Here is a 19,296-nt window from a genome sequence, read left to right on the forward strand (position 1 = left end):
CTTTTCAAAGAACCAACTTTTGGTCTTGTTAACTCTTTCAATGGTTTTTCTATTCTCTATTTCATTTATTTCTGCTTTAATTCTTATTATTTCCTTTCTTCTGGCACCTGAGGGCTCCTTTTGCTGCTCTCTTTCTATTTGTACAAGTTGTAGGGTTAATGTTTTGATTTTGGCCCTTTCTTCTTTTTGGATGTGTACATTTATTGCTATAAACTGACCTCTGAGCATTGCTTTTGCTGTGTCCCAAAGGTTCTGGTAGGATGTGTTTTTGTTCTCATTTGATTCTATGAATTTCTTTATTCTGTCCTTAATTTCTTCTATAACCCAGTAGTTTTTGAGCAAGGTATTGTTCAGTTTACATGTATTTGATTTTTTTTCTTTGCTTTTCCTGTTATTGATCTCTACTTTTATGGCTTTATTGTCAGAGAAGATGCTTTGTAATTTTTTGATGTTTTGGATTCTGTCAAGGCTTGCTTTGTGGCCTAATATGTTCTATCCTGGAGAATGTTCCATGTGTGTTGGATAAGAAAGGGTAGTTGGCTGCTATTGGGTGGAGTGTTCAGTATATGTCTATGAGATCAAGTTGGTTGATTGTGACATTTAGATCTTCTGTGTCTTTATTGAGCTTCTTTCTGGACGTTCTGTCCTTCACCGAAAGTGGTGTGTTGAAGTCTCCTACTATTATTGTGAAGCTGTCTATTTCTCTTTTCAGTGCTGTTAGAGTTTGTTTTATCTATTTTGGAGCACTTTTGTTGGGTGTATAAATATTTATTATAGTTATGTCCTCTTGGTGTATTGACCCTTTGATCACTATATAGTGTCCTTCTTTATCCTTTGTGGTGGATTTTGCTTTAAAATCTATTTTGTCAGAGATTAATATTACCACTCCTACTCTTTTTTGAGTGTTGTTTGCTTGCTGTATTTTTCCCCATCCTTTGAGTTTTAGTTTGTGTCTTTAAGTCTAACGTGTATCTCTTGTAGGCGGCATATAGTTGGATTGTGTTTTTTTTTTTATCGATTCTGCCACTCTTTATTGGTGCATTTAGTCCATTTACATTCAGCATAATTACTGATAGGTATGAGTTTAGTGCTGTCATTTTGATGTATTTTTGTGTGCGCATGTGTGTTGTTGACAGTTTCTTTGTTCCACTTAATTTTCTGTGCTGAGTCTTCTTTATGTATTTTATTTTCATCTTTTTCCTTTTTGTTGATTTTGTATTTGGTAAGTCTTTATGTTTTTCTTGTTTTTTATTTTGATATGTAGGATTGTTAGTTTCCTTTGTGGTTACCTTAATATTTATCCCTATTTTTCTAAGTTTAAACCAATCTTTTCTTTATATTGCCTTGACTTCCTCTCCATATGAAGGATCTGACTACATTTTTTAATCCCTCTTTTTTGTTTTAATATTGTCATCTTTTACATATTGATGTCTCTGTTTCCCTATTTTAGTGTTTAGCTTTGATTTATTTTTGTGACTTCCCTATCTGGGTAGATATCTAGTTGTTCTGTCCTGTGTTCTAGTCTTGGGTTGTTATCTGATGTTACTGATTTTCTACCTAGAGGACTGTCTTTAGTATTTATTGTAATTTTGGTTTGTTTTTTACAAATTCTGCTAACTTCTGTTTATCTGTAAATGCCCTAATTTCACCATCATATTTGAGAGACAGTTTTGCTAGATATATAATTCTTGGCTGACAATTTTTTTCCTTCAAGGCATTATATATGTCATCCCATTGCCTTCTTGCCTGCCTGGTTTCTATTGAGTAGTCAGAGCTTAGTCTTATTGACTCTCCTTTGTAGGTGACTTTTTGTTTATCCCTAGCCACTTTTAAAATTCTCTCTTTATCTTTGGTTTTGGCAAGTTTGATTATAATATGTCTTGGTGACTTTATTTTGGGATCTACCTAGTGTGGTGTTCAATGAGCTTCCTTGTTAGATATCTTCTCATCTTTCATGGTATCAGGGAAGTGTTCTGCCAACAAATCTTCAACAAATCTCTCTGTATTCTCTAATATCCTCCACCCTGTTCTGGTACTCCAATCACTCGTAGGTTATTCCTCTTGATAGAGTCCCACATACTTCTTAGGGTTTCTTCATTTTTTAAAATTCTTTTATCTGATTTTTCCTCAAATAAGTTGGTTTCAAGTGCTTCATCTTCAAGCTCACTAATTCTGAGTTCCGTTGCCTCAGCTCTGCTCCTATGACTTTCTACTGAGTTGTCTAATTCTGAAATTTTATTGCTAATCTTTTGGATTTCTGTTTACTGTCTCTCTATGGATTCTTGCAGCCTGTTAAATTTGTCATTATGCTCTTCTCTAACCCTCTTAAGTTCCTCTATTGCTTTGTCTGTATGTTCCGTGGCTTGTTCTACGTTTTGCCTGATCTCCTTCCTGATTTCTTGAAGAGTTCTGTATATTAGTCTTTTGAATTTTACCTCCAGTAATTCCAAGAAGTTCTCTTCCTCTGGAAGGTTTTTTGATTCTTTGTTTTGGTGGCTTGCTGAAACCATCATGTTCTGCCTCTTTATGTGATTTGATATCCACTGTTGTCTCCATGCTATCAATAAGTTATTATTATATTTATTTATTTTATGTTTGCTTACTGTGCCCTAGCTTCTTGTTTTGTTTTGTTTTAATATGCCCAAATAGTTTGGTCATGTGAGCTAGTTTGATTATTGGCATCTTTGAAGCTTTCATGTCCTGCCTCCAGGTGGCTAGAGCTGTTACTAGGTATGTGAGCCCAAGAATCTGTTTACTTTTCTTGTGTGGCTGCAATTCAGGTGTCCAGGTCGTTGGTCACTGAGTGTATGGTGCAGGTTCTCACCTACAGTCCTAGACAGGCAGGGGTCATTGGAGTAGGCACAGGTATCTGGCTGTAGTACGGAGTCATGCACTGATCAAGACAAGGGGCTGACTTCTGCCCGAGTGTCTGGGTGGAAGGTGTGTCCCTGTTCCCTAGAGCATGTAGATAGGTGGGTTTTGCAGCCAGACTATGGGCACCCAATGCTGTTGGCTGTAAGGACTGGGAGTCACCACTTATTCTTAGACCCCTGTCATGGGTGGCTTGGTGGAGTGGGTGGAGCCACCAGTCCTCAGGCCCCTGATGTGGGTAGGTGAGGACACTACTTAATGAGCAGAGTGGTGTCAAATGTCATGAATCTGCCACTTCCCCTTATAGCAGATACAGATGAAAATAGGCTTCAGGTATATACCCTGGTATACTGTAATAATGAGGGCCTACACTGTTGAAATGGGCCCACACAGGTCTACACAGGGGTGAAAGGCATTCAAAGTCTGTAGACCTCTTATGCCTGTGCCTAGGCAAAGGGGCTGTGCCTGCCGAGTTGCTGGCTTAGGGGAGGTGGCAGATTATTTTTTACTGTTTGTTAATTTGTTCCCTCTCCAAAGCCGGGAGAATGGCTCAAGGTGTGCAACGAGTCCTACTTATGGCCCAGGGAGCGCAGCAATGTCTGCAGCTGGACCTGGGACCTGGAACCACGAACAGAGTGGGGAGGGAGCAGGTAAATGGGAGAAAGGTATTTCCCAAAAGGAGGGTTTTTTTTTTTTTTTCTGATCTGCGAGGCAGGTTAGATGCTTGTACTAATCTTCCGCCGATTGAGTGCCATTTCTCCCTGGTTCTGGAGGTTTGAGCTGACTCTCTGCTGCTTGGTCTCTCCTGATATGGAAAATGCATTCTGAGTGCCACAGCTTGCCTCACTGCTTGCACCAGCTGATCCAGCCTGCAGGGTGCCAGTTCCCACCAGGTCAGGTCTAACAACTCCTCACTGCTTCTGAACCATCTCCCCTTCCCCTGCTTCTCAGTCAAATTCCTCAACTTTGTCTTTGATGTTCAGGGCTCCTAGATTTTCATATATAATTGATTCACTTGTTTTTTTTTGGGTCTTTGTTGTAAGAGGGACCACAGGAAGCATCTGACTACTCCACCATCTTGGCCCCACCCCCCTCTGGCATCCCTTTTAATCCCAACATACTAGGACTCTGTTTCCATCTTCCCTGTTCTTTTCTGGGGAGAATTAAAAAGTAAAACAGCTCAAAGTCTGGCCCTGTCTGTCTGTGAAACCCCAGGGATTCTGTAACAAGCAGTGGTGTGCTCGTGAATGCTTAGCAACTGGTGCCAATGTGTGACATTTTGAAATTTCTGTGGTGTAGATAATCCCACCATGGCCAATTTCAAGCTATCAGGGTGACATCAGCTGACTCACAAATTTCCCGAAAAGTTGACAGCTCTTGTGGATAGTATGAGCTGGCTCCAGCCACCATCATGAACAACTCTCCTTGTCCATTATTCTGAGAGGAACGGGACTTACATGGGAAGGGGCAGTGATGCTCACTCATTATCTTGGCTCTACGTCTGGCTATAGGAAAAGCCAGTGTGGACATCAGAAAACAATGGGAGATTGGCACTAAGATGTGGGTCAAACACTGAGAAGAGGGTCATTCTTATTCATCAGGATGTCTGACAACTCTTCTGTGGACTTCTGATAGAAAGCCATCATTCCTTTAAGCTCGTAAAAGGGCACATGATGACACTCAGAAATTGGATTGCCAGTAAGAATCATTCCAAGTATACAGGTGGAGTCTTTTCCCATGTGCCAGGTGGAAGAAAGTTTGGGGCAGGGCTCAATAGTATGTTTGGTGTCATCTCTCATATTTAGTCTTGTGCTTATTAACTGAAATCAACTTTTTATTCTGGGCTGACATCTCTTTCCTACAGGTATGCATTCAGCTTTTGTTGCTATTTCTGAGGGCTAGTACTATAATTTCTTTGCCTGTGTTAAAAACAAACAAACAAACAAAAAACTCTCTAGTTCTGGCTCTCACAGGTTTCACTGTAATGATTGCAAAATATTTATACATATGGATAAAATCTGCATGGGGATACAAGAGAAATCAAAATTAATATCAACAGGTATAATTATGAGTAAATTTTTTTCTTTATAAACCTGCATTTCCTGATTTTATAATATTATTTGAATATATTTAAATCTTTTGTGAAAAGGATTTTCATCTTCATTGAGAACAAAATGAGCTGGAGAGTTCTAATGGTGACTGTATTTTCTTCTTCCTTCTACATTTTCTAATTGGAATTCTTTTATAAGGAAGAGCTATGCTTTATTGCCAATTTATATATGTATTCCATTATTTATTTATATCAGAATAGACTCATGTATGTTTATTTTAGTCTGTGAATTACAACCCAATGTTACTGTTATTTTGTTGCTCCAGTTGTCCCAGCTTTTGCCCTTAGCGGTCTCTCAGGTTGGTTCTTGTGCCCCTTCAAATGCTATCTTTTCTGAGCACTTTCTTACTTCCTGACAGCACAAGATACTCCAGGATCATCTTTTGTTTTTCTTTCCCAGACCTATAATCAACCACTTCTTCAAGGAGCCCTGTTCTTTTTAATGGAGACTGGTATTTAGAAGCCAAGATCTGGGGGCTGAGTGTGCTCGTTGCTACAGGGGTGCCACTGATGAAGGGATATATTTTCCCCTCCCAAAATATTTTTCTTTGCTTCCACCTGTCACAGTGCCTGGAATTCTAGAACTCATAGAAACCTGCATAATTGAAAACATCTCACCCTGCTACACTTCAGCTACCTTAGAGATGGATCTTGGGTCTGGAAGGTTGTTTAGTCCCTATTAAAGTGCCACACATCTCTGGTTTATAAGATGATGTGATGATGTAATGGCAGGTGAAAGCAGGTCCCTGAGAAGGAGGCCCAGGGACAGCCCACGGCTGAGGACAGCCATGGCCCCAGGGGCAGGAGAGGAAAATTGAAGAGGAAGAGGTGGTCACCAGGGGCTCTCAGAGCTTACTCACACACCTCCCTAAAGCCAAATCCACCCTTTGTCCCACCTTTCACATTCCCCACAGAGTAGGCCTCTTTTACTTTCTCTTTTGGGAACATGCAGTCTTTTGAGTATTTTGGGTTAGAAAGTTGCTGAGAACAGAATATTGGCAAAAATATCTAACTAAAGAACCTTAATAACATTTCAAGCCACCATAGGCCTAGACATCCACTTTCTAAAATGTGTTTGCCTGCAAAATTCTGTCCCTTACTTGCCTTACTCCTATAATTCTGGCCCTTTAATTGATTGCTACTTTTCTGTCTCAAGTGAATTTGATCAACTATAAACTCTTCTTATAATCTATACTCTTCTTTCACTTGTAACCACTTTTCCAAGGTTGAACTCTCCTACACCGCCGCTCCCTTGCCCCAATCCTAACCCTTTAACCATTCAGTGCAAGGTCAAGAGATTTATATTCTGAAAGTCAAGGTCAAGGCCAAGGAGGTACCTATAATTCAATCATGGAGGCTAATTCCTGGCTCTGGAGAATGGGAGTAGGATAGGTGAGGTGAGGGAAGAAGGCGCAATGGTGGGCAGACACAGCTGGAGCACAACAATGGCCATCCTCTGGGCTCCTTCCCTTCTTCAGACCCCCCAGAACTACATCTACCCCTGCCCGTGCCATGCTGTGGCCCCTGCAGGCTCTCTGGGTGCAGGCATCTTGGAGATCTGCATGGTTTACCTGCAGAGGCAAGGTCTCCCCTCTGCCAAGGCCCAGGCTGTTTGCAAAGCCCACTACACAGCCTCTTAGCTGGAGACCTGGGACAGCACGTTGGTCTCACAGCGCTGTTGGGAGGAGTTGGCACTTTTGAGTTATCAAGTGTCTCCATGAATAAGGGAGGACAGGAGCTCCCCAACTGGGCATTTGTGGTGTCAGATCAGCCACAGAAAGCTGTTGGGATTCTCAGGCTTGACAAAATCCTGGGGGACAAGAGACCAGCCAGCTATCACTTATTTATGCTTTCAAAGAGCACGGGACCCTGGGTAACCACGGGGTGGAAGAACCAGCCCTGTCATGTATTAATAAGCAGGAAGTCTGAGAACTAGGAGGAGGGCTCTCCCCATGGATGGATGGATGGGTCACAGGGGACTAATAAGGCTCCCTGGGGCTCCAGGCTGGCCCCTTCTAATGACTTATTAGTGAGGCTACTGAAAAAAGAGAATGGTATAATTTTTTTTTCTCCTCAGCCACATTTCTCTGAAGAACTTTGAGGTATTTCACAAGCAAATTCTGTCATGATGGTATGACAGGCTTTCTGAGGACTCTCTCCTTGAGAATGGGATTTGAGTGCCTTAGGAGGTGGGAGGCAGAAGGACTATTTCAGGTTGGCCTAAAATTCTTATTTCCAGGGTGTTCTTGTACATGCCTCCACACTCCTAGAATCCTCACATGTTGGGACTGGAGACAGGATGGATGGTGTAGATCTCCTAAAGCCTAGCACACCTGCTTTCTCAAGACACATTGTCTGTCTTTAAGAATCTTGAAATCGTAACTTTTGTCCTCAAAAATCAGTTATATCAGAGTTCTCCTTGCCTGATTATCCTTACATATTCTTGACCTCATAAGTAAGTCTGAGTTTACATCTGGCTAGCCTGTGCTGCTCATCAAGATGGTTAGGTTGTTCCATGGAGGCCTGGTAGTCTTAACTGTACCTTGTGAGACCCAGTAAGCCTCACCCGGGGATGAAAGCAGGGTTGGGCAATAAGGACCTCCGTATTCAATTTATGCCGGGTAGAGATGCTTGTGCCTAAAAGGACTTGGTAATCAGTGTCAGAATTGTTCCCGGGTCTCTCAGAAACACTCTTCAACTCAGCCAACTGTGAACACAAGAAACCGGGGCCAGTTCACTCAGGATGCTAGATCCTCTGTACGCTGAGGACTGACATCTCTCAACGTGTACGGGGAAGAACATGACCCAGAATGTGACCACAGGAAGGGCTGCCCCACAGTGGTCAGCTTTAATTAAACCTCATGCCTTCATCATCCTATATCTGAAATCTGCTTCCACTCCTTCTGCTCTGGTGCAATTAGCTCGTAGGCTTATTAAAGCGTATCTTTCTTTTTTTCCTGAACAGCTTCAAAGAGAAAGAGTGGGATAAAAGTACAGACATGATTTTTTTTACTTTTGCAAAAAGATGGTCAAATGTCTCGTAGACATTTTGGCTCCATGTTCTATTCATGCCCCCACATAACCCTGCCTCTCCTTCCTGTCCTTTAACCCTCCTTATGCTTCCTGCCTCTGCTCTCGGGACGTTCTTTGGCGTCTGGGGTCCTGGTAGCTGGCATGGGTCTCAGGAAGGCTTCTCTGAAATGACTCCAGGGTCATGGTTGAGAGAGGCAATGCTGGGATGAAAAAAAAAACATTGGGCATGAGCGAGCTCAGGCTGCTGCTGCCCCTCTAGCCCCAGGCTCCTGCCCACACCTGCTAGCCACAAACTGGTGCTTACCTTCTCCAGTGGGAAGACCAGTGGTTGGCCAGGCTTAGCGTTGGAATCTGGTGCGAGTCTCAGCCCTGAGGCTCCCCTTGTCCACACCATGCCGCCCCCTCTCAGCACTCCCAGCTGCTTATACTGAAGCCGCAGCTTTTCCTCATTATTATGAGGTGTTGCCTTAAAGCCACCAGCTCAGCACAGTTATTTGGCTCCTACTAGCAAATTCGCACTAGCCCTTGAGTCCTCAGAAGGCAGGAAGAAAAAACGTACAAGGATGCGAGAGACTGTTTTCTGTCTGGGCAGATAGAAAGGGACAAAAAGATTCCAGAGGAACACAAGGGTTTATTATTTACAGTACCTAACTTTTCCTAGACAGAAAGGGAATGGTTTTAAATCTATTTTTCTTTCCTTCAAGAGTTTCAAGTACCTGGGTGGTGCAAACTGTTAACACTCTCTTGGCTGCTAACTGAAAGGTTGGAGATTTGAGTCCACTCAGAGGTGGCATGGAAGAAAGGCCTGGCAATCTATTTCTGAAAAATCAGCCATTGATAACCCTGACACATAGCTCTACTCTGACACACATGGGGCCGCATGAGTTGGAGTCAACTCAACAGCAACTGGTGGTGGTGGTGAAGAATTTCAAAAAGAGGAAATCCTGGGCTCTTAACAAATATTATTTGCTTGGTATCTCACAGGTCTCATCTGTTTGGATGACGGTTGTCCATCTGGTATCTAGACTTATTCTCTTGTTCCTAGGTGATGCTACCGATCCATCATCAGTAGACCTCCTTCAGCTAGGCTGTTTCATCTGGTATCTATTGCTGCCTAAAAACCCCCTCAAATCTCGTGGCTAAAAACGACCATTCTTTACTTCCTCATGACTCTTCAATTTGGATCAGGCCCAGCTGGTGGGTCTTCTGGTCTCACCTGGGGCCACTCATGCAGCTGCAGTTATCTGGGGCTGTCGACTGGGACACCCCCGTTCTTCATGCAGCCTCTCCTGAAGGTTAACCCTGAACATGCTGAGTTACAAGAGTGGAAGCCTCAATGAGGAAGCATTTATCAAATTTCTGCTGGTATGCCATTTGTTGATGCCCCATCTGGCCCAAGCAAGTCACATGGTCAAGCCCAAGAGTCAGTGTAGGAAGGGATTTCACAGGGCATGGATATAGGCAAGCATGGTTCATGGGACCACTACTATAACAGCCACCAGGTTCATGGGACCACTACCATCCGTAAGAGGCGCATCCTTCAGGGGCTTCTCGTTCACTTGCTTCAACTAACTCATCACATTCTCCCATGGCTTTGCTAATCACCCTGTAAGTAGCTGCCAGGCAATCCTGGAGGGTTTATTTCTCAACCTGTCCTGCCTAAACATCTACATCAGAGGTTGGCAAACTTTTTCTGTAAAGGACTGGATAGCAACTGTTTTAGATTTTGTGAACCATGTGGTCTCTGTTGCAACTACTCACCTCTGCTGCTGAAGTATGGAAGCAACCACAGACAGTATTTCAATGAATCGGCATGGCTGTTTCCAATAAAACTTTATTTCCAAAAACAGGCGGTGGTCCAGATTGAGCCTGTGAACCATAGCTGCTGACTCTTGATCAATATCATAATTTTCTAGACTGCCAAAACATTGTATATTACAGTCAAGTATTGTTATCTCTCAGACTTGAAAATTAAATGTCATCATTGTACAATCTGATTTCGTCATGAAAGGGGATTGGTCAATGCATATAAGATTTTTCATTTAATTTTTTAAATCATAAACAAATCCATAAAATGTTTTCTAAGTATCTTAGGAATCTTGGGAAAAGCTGGACTCATAGGATAAAATGCCATGAGCTGGTTCAGTGGAAGCTGGAGAGGCAATATAATACAGGTGGAAAGAGGACATAGCTGTCATACTTCTGTGGTGCAATGGATCACTTTTGTGTGGCCTTTCTCACCATGGTCTTGTAACTCCCGCCCAGTATATGTAACTTCATTACTCAACCAATTAAGGGCCATCCTCACCATTGTTACATCTTAGCCTGACTTCTTTTGCCCAGAACACAGTTTTGGAGCCTACCTTACGAGCTTCTCGATGTCCAGAGCTTCAGGCCCCTCAGCAGTTCTGCTTCATCTCCTGTGCTACAGACTTTTTTACTTTCTCTTTAGGAGGCCAGATGCGATGACGGCCTATTTACAGGCTTTCAGGCTGTGTCCTTCTCTCCTGATGGCTTGTACGATGGGCCTCAGCCCTCAGTAAGCATCAGCATTCCTGGAGGGCTTGTAAAAAGAGGCTGGCTCACCCCAGAGTCTGACGCAGGAGGACTGGGCTGTGACCTGACCTCAGCCACTGACCAAAAGATGGGCAGTGTGAAACCATCAGCTGCTCCTTGGAAACCCTATGGGGCAGCTTTACTCTGTCCTGTGGGGTCGCTTAGTGGTTAAGTGCTACAGCTGCTAACCGAAAGGTCGGCAGTTCAAATCCACCAGGCGCTCCTTAGAAACTCTATGGGGCAGTTATACTCTGTCCTATGTGGTCGCTATGAGTCGGAATCGACTCGACGGCCACAGGTTTGGAATCAAGTCTCCAGGTTACGGTGGCACTGCTGGTTGAGGGGTCACGCTTTAAGAATCATCGGTCTCGCACAAAGAGGAAAAGAAAAAGCTCTCGGCATCTCATATATGGGGCTGCATGAAGGTCGTGTGATGGTTCTGCTCCCTTTTAAAACACAATGAACCAGATTTAAACAATTTGTTCATAGACAGACCTGAATTCTGAAAACGTGAACTTCATTACTTGACCAATTTTCTGTGAACACTGCCATCCAAAGCTATCTCCTATTTACACTTAAGTCAACATGAAAGTTCTGAGAGACAGCAGTTTGCTGTATCTTAGCATCTGCATATATTTTCCTATCAATGGACCATTTCAAAATAAATTACACAATAATAGTCTTAAGGCATTGACAAGATTACAACAAACTAGCTTTACGTATAGTCTTGTTCAGTTCTGAGGTTCAAAGTTATCTTGTGTTCTACTCAGAACACAAGTCCGGGAACGTACGCCCTAAAAAAGTGCTCAAGGTCAAGTGAGTTTGGGAAATGCGGCTCTGTAAGGGATGATGTGCAGCAGCTTAAACATGCATATTAAATGATCAGAGGCTTATGGTGACCCTGCTTTAACACCTACTAGGACCCTAATGGAGCCCTGGTGGTTCAGTGGTTAAGAGCCTGGCTGCTAATTAAAAGGTGGGTAGTTCGAATCCACCAGCCGCTCCTTGGAAACCCTATGAGGCAATTATACTCTGTCCTATAGGGTCACTGTAAGTCGGAACTGACTCGATGACAACGGGTTTGGTTTTTTGGTTTTTAGGACCCTAATGCTCAGGGATAAGTTAGTTTCAGTATACCTTGCTCTCACTCAGCCAGGACATTTACAGTAAAGCACTCAAAGGGAGCTGATTCAAAAAGCAAAACCCTCCAATAAGCAGTACAATTTTATTTCAACTAAATCCTTGATACAAGTTTTACTTTCTACTTAGTTTTTTCTAGAAGTAGAAGAGGAGAAAAAGACTAATCAACAGTTTGAGTCCATCCCAGTTCCGGCAGAGCTGTAGAAAAGACTGGCGAGGAAGGCACTAGTGGCGGAGGGAGAAAAACGCCTCTGACATGTGAGCTGTAGCACAATTCAAGTTTATTCCGTTGGTTCTTGCAACACAAAACTTAAACACGGTATTATTTAGCATTCGGATGTACATGAACTAGGATAATATGAGAAACCCAACTGTGTCAAAAGTATTACATTGTGGAAAGAACGAACTCAAATATATCAAAATGCACAAAGCACTACTAGTCTCCTTCCTTCACTGCTTAGAAAGATATGACTGTTTCTCCATTTACAAAATAGAATCAGGACAATTTAAAGTTTTTAAATTCTGCATGCAAAACACGGCAATTGCTTATGTAGGAGGGCACTCTCACCAGCTTCTTCTCTACACAACTGAGTACACGATAGTGCATGGAAGAAAACAGCAGCTCAGTTGAAATTTCAGTTGTAATTAAGAAAACAAAAATCAAATAGGTAGATGTAGCTTTAAAACCCACTATTTGGGGAGCCACGAATGAAGGGCCTACTTGTTTGCAGCTTCCAAGCGCTGCCCCTCCCTCCCTCCTCTGTGCCAACTGGGTTCAGATAGGCATGCCGTGCATACAAGAACTACCTGGGAATATTCAGGTGCTGCATCTGCCCTCCAAGCCCACAGAGACTGTTCTGAAGCTGCAAGGGGTGGATGTGCGAGGCCACGAACATGAGCAGTCACCCACCTGTTTGTACTTGATAGAATTAATGCATACGAAATGACTGAGTTAATACAAAACTACAGAACATGCAAGAATTTTCTGAGATGTTAGATATTACTTCAGTGGAGAACAAAACTACCTGACCCTTTGCTAATAACGCATGTAGTACCGAAAAGCAGACACGGTTTTAGCTTCCTTTACTCAAAATATGAACAGTAAGTGTTGTGAATTTCTCTGCCAAGTGGTTCAGAAATACATTATAAATAACCTAGTTTAAAAAAAAGAAAGAAAACTGTAAACCATGTTGGTCAGTCTATTCTATGTTTCTATGTTATTTTCTCAAGCAAGGCTTCATAATTATGGCTGAGAAAGAAGAGGGAAAGCGGAACAGCCTCTACTGCATCACAAGGAACATCAGGATAACTGTACAAAGAGCCCGTGGCTCCCATCCCACCAGCGTGGCAGGAAGCACACCAGGTTCAGCCATGCCAGGACGATGCACTCTCTGCAATAGCCAATGACAACACAACACCACGAAAGGAAAGGTGGAGGTGGTGTAAAGGATAATAAACGTAAGCCGTTTAAACTGCATTATGCCACAAGGTGTAAACAATGCCAAAACCCCACTGCACTGCGTTGGTATTCTAGACGGACAGAGTGCCCTCAGCTGTCTATGGGGTGGTTTGTCATGTAATGAAGTACTAAGTACTGCCCTTTAATCCAACTCTAATCGGCTCCACTAGACAGGAGAATTAGCCAAACATATGAATGCATTTAAATCGCTATTTTGTGATTGTTTCCTTGGACTTAGGAAAATTAGAAGGTTAGGCTAGTTGCGAGTGAAAAAGCCAAAGGATAAAAAAAAGGTTCCTGGGGAAAAATACAAACACACACACACACAAACTCACACACCAACCAACCAATCAGCAACTAATCAGTAAGAATTGTGATTAGTCAGGTTGACTGTTCTTGATAATCATTTAACCATGCTGTAGAATGCTACGTTGCCAAAAAAAATCACCACTAATTCTTTACTATCCCCAATCTGAATACAAGTCCCTATCCCACCCCCTCCCCTTTTCAAAAACTTGAGGTACATTCAATTATTGCATGACTTGGCTAAGGAAAACCCTAATTTTTTAAGTATTTGTATATAGATGGCAAGTCAAAAGAATCTAGAACTATGTGTTTTAATTAGTTGTACTGCTTGTGAAATAAACATGTGGAAAAGTGTCCAAATACTTCCTGCAGGTCACAGGAACACCATTTTGGGGCACTGTATTCTAAGATCGCAGAATACAATTTGAGGTGTCACACTTTATGCAACACATGATTTTTAAAAGTAACAAGAACACACCATGGAGGTTGGCTAGCGTATGTTGAGAGAAACCCATCAAGCACTCAGGGAAACCTGGTAACAAGCATTATTTTTGAGGGGATGGGGTTAAATTTGTCCAAATAGTAAATCTCACCCCACTGATAGCTTTGGGGCAACAAGTAATCAGCATCCAAGCTGGGTCTGAGAAAGGCATTCCAAACAACATTCCTTGATTCTCCAAACACAAGTGAGTTCAATCTGTTCAAACAGCAAGTGAAGAAAATCCATAGGTACTAAGACAACTGTTCTCTTTTTGTAGGATACTAACAGGCTCATGGCTATGGTTCTATTTTTAAATCCCCTTTTACTACCAGCAGGAATTTGAAAGTGTTTCGATGCATATAAATGTTTGAACCTAGAGGAGAAAAAACTATGCATACTGGAATGATTTCTCCTTTAGACTTCCCAAATTTACAGATTTTATAAATAAAACTAGTCAGTTTTATCTAAAGACAGGAGATACACGTGAAAGGGGAGAGGAAATCCAAAGTCGAGTCATCCAGCAATGTCGGGTGTGCCCTCCTCGCTGTGACTGAGCTTAAAGTCACTGAGGAAAGGTTTGGTCACCAGCCACAGGCAGCGCTCGCTCGTCACTGTGCCAGGAGCCCCCAGGAGAGCGCACTCTTAAGGCAGAAGGCTAGAGCGGATCACTTATCTCAGCACCCTAAGATTACCTCACAGCAGCCGCTACTGCTCGCAGTTAGGGCTGCAAGTATGTGTCGGAGGCCCGTGTAGAATCAGACCTCTAACACAATCTAGTTCATAAATTAGCTAGGGAGCTGGAGGGTCAAATGTGAACGGTCTATTTTGTCTTTGCTCTCCCTCGGGTATAAACTGTGGGTTTTAGTAGAGATGGAAGAGAGGCAGACTTGATCAGGAATCCTGGTAAAAGCCTGATTGTACTTTTTCCCCTCCTCCAAAACCTTTTGTGTTCTGGTAGTCTGATTATAAATTTCTCTCTCCCCTCACCCCTCATAAAGTATTTAGCTGAAGAAGCTGGCAGATAGAGAGTGACAGACAGACAGGCAGCAGCGTGAGGCCACAGAAGAGTCGTCCTTCAGGATCAGCAGTCCACCGCCCATCACTGGAGCAGCGCTTTGATGGCCTGGTTGTCAGTGGCTTCAAGAGCAGTTAGTCCGTCTGGGCCTTTCACAGTCTTATCAGCACCCTGGGGAAAGAGGAAAGAGCCGTTACTTGGCTTAGGCTAATGTTTACATTGAGAATTAAAATTCCTCTACTAATGGAAGCCATTCTACTAAAAAAAAAAACGCTGGAAGGTTATAGACTAAGTTGTAAAAATGTCGTATTAGTTTTTAGAAATTGAAGACTACCAACACACACTTGCCAATAAAATAAACATTGACTCTGGCCTTTACTTATAGTACCATGTTAGTTACCCAATGAGTTAAGCTTTACAAGAGCATTTCTCTATGTGTAGTATGCAACTGAGAAAAAATAAATCACTTTTGCTAAAGAAGAAAGTACTCCTGTGACAAAATTATTTTTTCTTCTTTCCAACACTTTTTGGGAAGTGCCCGAGTACATGCTTCTAGATCCAGGGCTTACAAACCTATTTTAGACAAACTTCCTAAGAACATGTACACTACTGGCCATTCTCCTTGAGACAAGTTAGCAGTGAATGACTGGGATGTGGGCTTTGAAGGGAGGTCCTCTGCTTCCTCACGCAGACACCTGCTGCTCTCAACACTTGACCCGGGCGGCTGGTGGGTTCGAATTACTGACCTTTTGGTTAGCAGCCGAGTGCTTTAACCACTGAGCCACCAGGACTCCTCCTGCCTACAGAATTAAGTCTAAACTTGGCATAAATGGTCCTTTAGAGCCCAACGCTAATCTAAATCACCAGCTGCTTCTCCCATTAATTTTTCCATGGTCAAATCCTATGGAATTTCTCACGGATCCCTGAACCTGCCAGGTGCCATGCTTTCGTACATGCCGGGCTCCACGTGGAATGCCTTCCCCCTTTTCTCTGGCAAATTCATTCATTCATTCAACAAATATTTACTGAAGGTTTGACGTGTAGATACTGTGTAGGGGGCTGGAGAATCACAGAAAAACGAGAGTTTCCCAGTCTGGTGGTAGACAGAGACATGAGCCACAGGACCCAGCGGAGTGCACACAGTAAGAGGTGGCACCTCGATGAGCATCCGCACACCAGGATGGGGTATGGAAGGAGGCACTGGGTGTGGAAGGAGGCACTGGGTATGGAAGGAGGCACTGGGTATGGAAGGAGGCACTGGGTGTGGAAGGAGGCACTGGGAGAGTCTTCCTTGATGAATAAGGACAAGCTGGCTAGGTGAACCAGGGAGGAGACAGAGGACGAAAGACATTCTAGGAAGTGTTCAACTGTCACAAAGTCCCCCTAAGAATCACTGTAAGTCTCTACATCCTCATTTTCTAATTGACTTAAAGGCTTCATTCATTCACAAAATTAAGTACTGACGCTGCTTCATGGGAGACCTGGGGCTCACAGTCAAGTGGAGAAAGACCTGAGTGAGGACTTCAAGTCACTGTGCCAAGTCCTGTAGCAGAGGTTCCGCAACAGTAACTGGGGTCACTGTATTAAAACAAATGGCTGTTTCTTCATTTTCACAGCTATGTGTTTTGTGACTAGCATCTATTGCTGCTGAGTGCCTTCGAGTAGATTCCGACTCATAATGACCCTGTAGGACAGAGCAGAATTGCCCCATAGGTTTCCTAGGCTGTAAACCATTATAGGAGCAGATCACCAGGGCTTTTCTCCATAGAGCTGCTAGTGGGTTTGAACTGCCAGCCTTTCAGTTAGCAGAGTGCTTAGCCACTGTACCACCAGGGCACCTTGACTAGCATTACAAACTAAAATTCTGCACTGACAAAAATTTAAATATTATAGTGAACATCTGTGGCTTTTTAGCTGCCAGATTTCATTCCATTCTCCTGATTCCGACTCATAGGGACCCTATAGGACACAGGAGAACTGTCCTACAGGGTTTCCAAGGAGCAGCTGGTGGATTCGAACTTCCGACCTTTTAGTCAGCAGCCGAGCTCTTAACCTCTATGCCACCAGTAACTGCTCTCTTGATAACAGCATCCTAATTTCATGATGGGGGAATCATTTCTCCCCACTGGATGGAATCGGGGGGGCCAGAAATCAAGGTGCCATGCACTTTCCTCCCCAAGCATCCAAGGCTGATTCGACTCAAGCTAGGCTGTGAGGATGCTCACTCCTGGATTTTAAATCTTGAATGGAGAGAAAAAAAGAAGTTAGAGCTCATTTATCCCCACTGAACTGAAGTTGAAAAGTTCCTGCTACCTAGAGCCCTGCAGCTGGCAGAGCTCCAGCATTTACTCCAGCTTTCCTGCTGATTCTCTGACTAGTCCAGTTATCTTCTCAAACATTCCCTTTCTACTTGTTAGTCAATTTGTTATTTGCAACCAAAAAAACCTAGCTGACAAAAATAATTTACACAGTCATCCTTTTTTCCTAATAATACAAACTTATCACAGAAAACTCAGAATACACACAAAAAGCCATAAAACTTAATTCTATAAGCCAGATACAACAAATAATAACATTGTGTTTTCTCTACTCTTTTGTTCTAAATATGTATATGTATGCATTTCTTTTAAAAATAAATGAGTAAACCATAAGAGAGCCTATTTTACAGCACGAGTCAGGTGAGAAGTTTGCTGGAGGAGGAAGTGGTTGCTATGGCCAAGTTAAGTGGCCCAAGTAGAGAGGCCACTGTCACTCTAGGGAGAGCAGCTTTAAGGCACAATCTTCAAAAGTCATATTTTTAGATAATCAAGTACTATTTGGTACTTGGTATTTGGTAAAATCAACACCTATGGAAGCAGTAGTCAAGAAATCACACGACGTATTGCATTGGGCAAATCTGCTATTTAAGAGACCTCTTTAAAGTGTTGAAAAGCAAAGATGTCATCTGAGGTGTACCTGACTCAAGCCATGGTGTTTTCAATCGCCTCATATGCACGTGAAAACTGGACGATGACTAAGGAAGACTGAAGAATCAATGCCTTTGAATTGTGGTGTTGGTGAAGAATACTGAATATACCACGGACTGCCAGAAGAACGAACAAATCTGTCTTGGAAGAAGTACGACCAGAATGCTCCTTAGAAGCAAGGATGGTGCAACTACATCTTACATACTCTGGACTTGTTATTAGGAAGGATCAGTGCCTGGAGAAGGACATCATGCTTGGTAAAGTAGAGGGTCAGCGAAAAAGAGGAAGATCCTCAACGAGATGGAATGACACAATGACTACAACAATGGGCTTAAGTATAACAACGATTGTGAGGATGGTGCAGGACCAGGCAGTGCTTTGTTCAGTTGTACACAGGATCGCTATGAGCTATAACCAACTCAATGGCACCCAACAACAACATGTGGTAAAATACGGGAATGTTAAAAAATAAATTCAAGTCATGTTACTTTAGCTCTTGAATGGTTTTCAATGTAGCTTAGAAAGACAAGATATACAGGCATGAAACAAGAATATAATCTTTCATCTGCTTTTTTAACTTTATTTACTTCTTAGCTCAGATAGCCTAATCTGCTTTATTCGACCAGTTCTTAACAGGTACAAACAGGACAAGAAAACTGGATTAGTATAAGAATGAAACTCTTAAGCCTGTATTGAGGTTACCTGACACCACCTTGACGAAGAGGCTTTTGTGGTAAAGATACTATCATTATACTGATCAATTGTCAGTGCAGCAGAAGCCTTGTTTCAATGCAAAATTTGTAAGATCAATTAAAAAATTAGCACTTCAATATATGATCAAGCATTTAAAACTCTAAATATTCAAATCATATCAAATGAAACATTTACTTCTACACCTTTGCTTTTTTAAGTCTTGGTAGACATTTCTATATAAGGTGCTAGATACTGGTTTACAACCTTGGAATGTAACCAATTACTTCAGAAAAAAAAATGCCAGCAGCAACCATGGTTTGAAATAGTAGATTTACTTCTGGAAAAAACAGCAGGTCAGAACGCGACAGAAAACGAATGCTTGAAAGGATCAGACTATAACGGAAGATTAAAGCCATTCCAAGGAACAGGCCTCCCTCTGAACTGCTTCCAGCAGAACATTTTATGACAAACACCGACGAGATCAGGAGTCCAGCAACCTTATGTTGGTTTGGACTAGGAAGTGGATCTGAAAAAGCCATCCAGAGCCCAAGCTTCCTTGTCCCACAGACACAGTGCTGTGGTTCTCACTCAGAAACTTCTAATTCAAACACAGATTTTCTCATTCCAAGTACACTCAGAAACAAAACAGAAATAGAAAACAGGACC

At 42.6% G+C, this 19,296-nt stretch overlaps 1 protein-coding gene across 1 annotated transcript in view; it reads right to left on the bottom strand.

Annotated features, from left to right (window-relative positions):
* Positions 1 to 11,974: 11,974 nt before the first annotated feature.
* Positions 11,975 to 19,296, bottom strand: part of MTPN (myotrophin) — a 43,822-nt gene continuing 36,500 nt past the window's right edge. The window contains exon 3 of the mRNA XM_023737152.1: positions 11,975 to 15,142. Within this exon, the coding sequence (XP_023592920.1) occupies positions 15,056 to 15,142 (87 nt within the window). The 3' untranslated portion in view covers positions 11,975 to 15,055. The remainder of the gene's footprint in view (positions 15,143 to 19,296) is intronic.

The sequence above is a fragment of the Trichechus manatus genome, unplaced genomic scaffold, assembly GCF_000243295.1.
Source record: "Trichechus manatus latirostris isolate Lorelei unplaced genomic scaffold, TriManLat1.0 scaffold00097, whole genome shotgun sequence".
Taxonomy (NCBI): domain Eukaryota; kingdom Metazoa; phylum Chordata; class Mammalia; order Sirenia; family Trichechidae; genus Trichechus; species Trichechus manatus.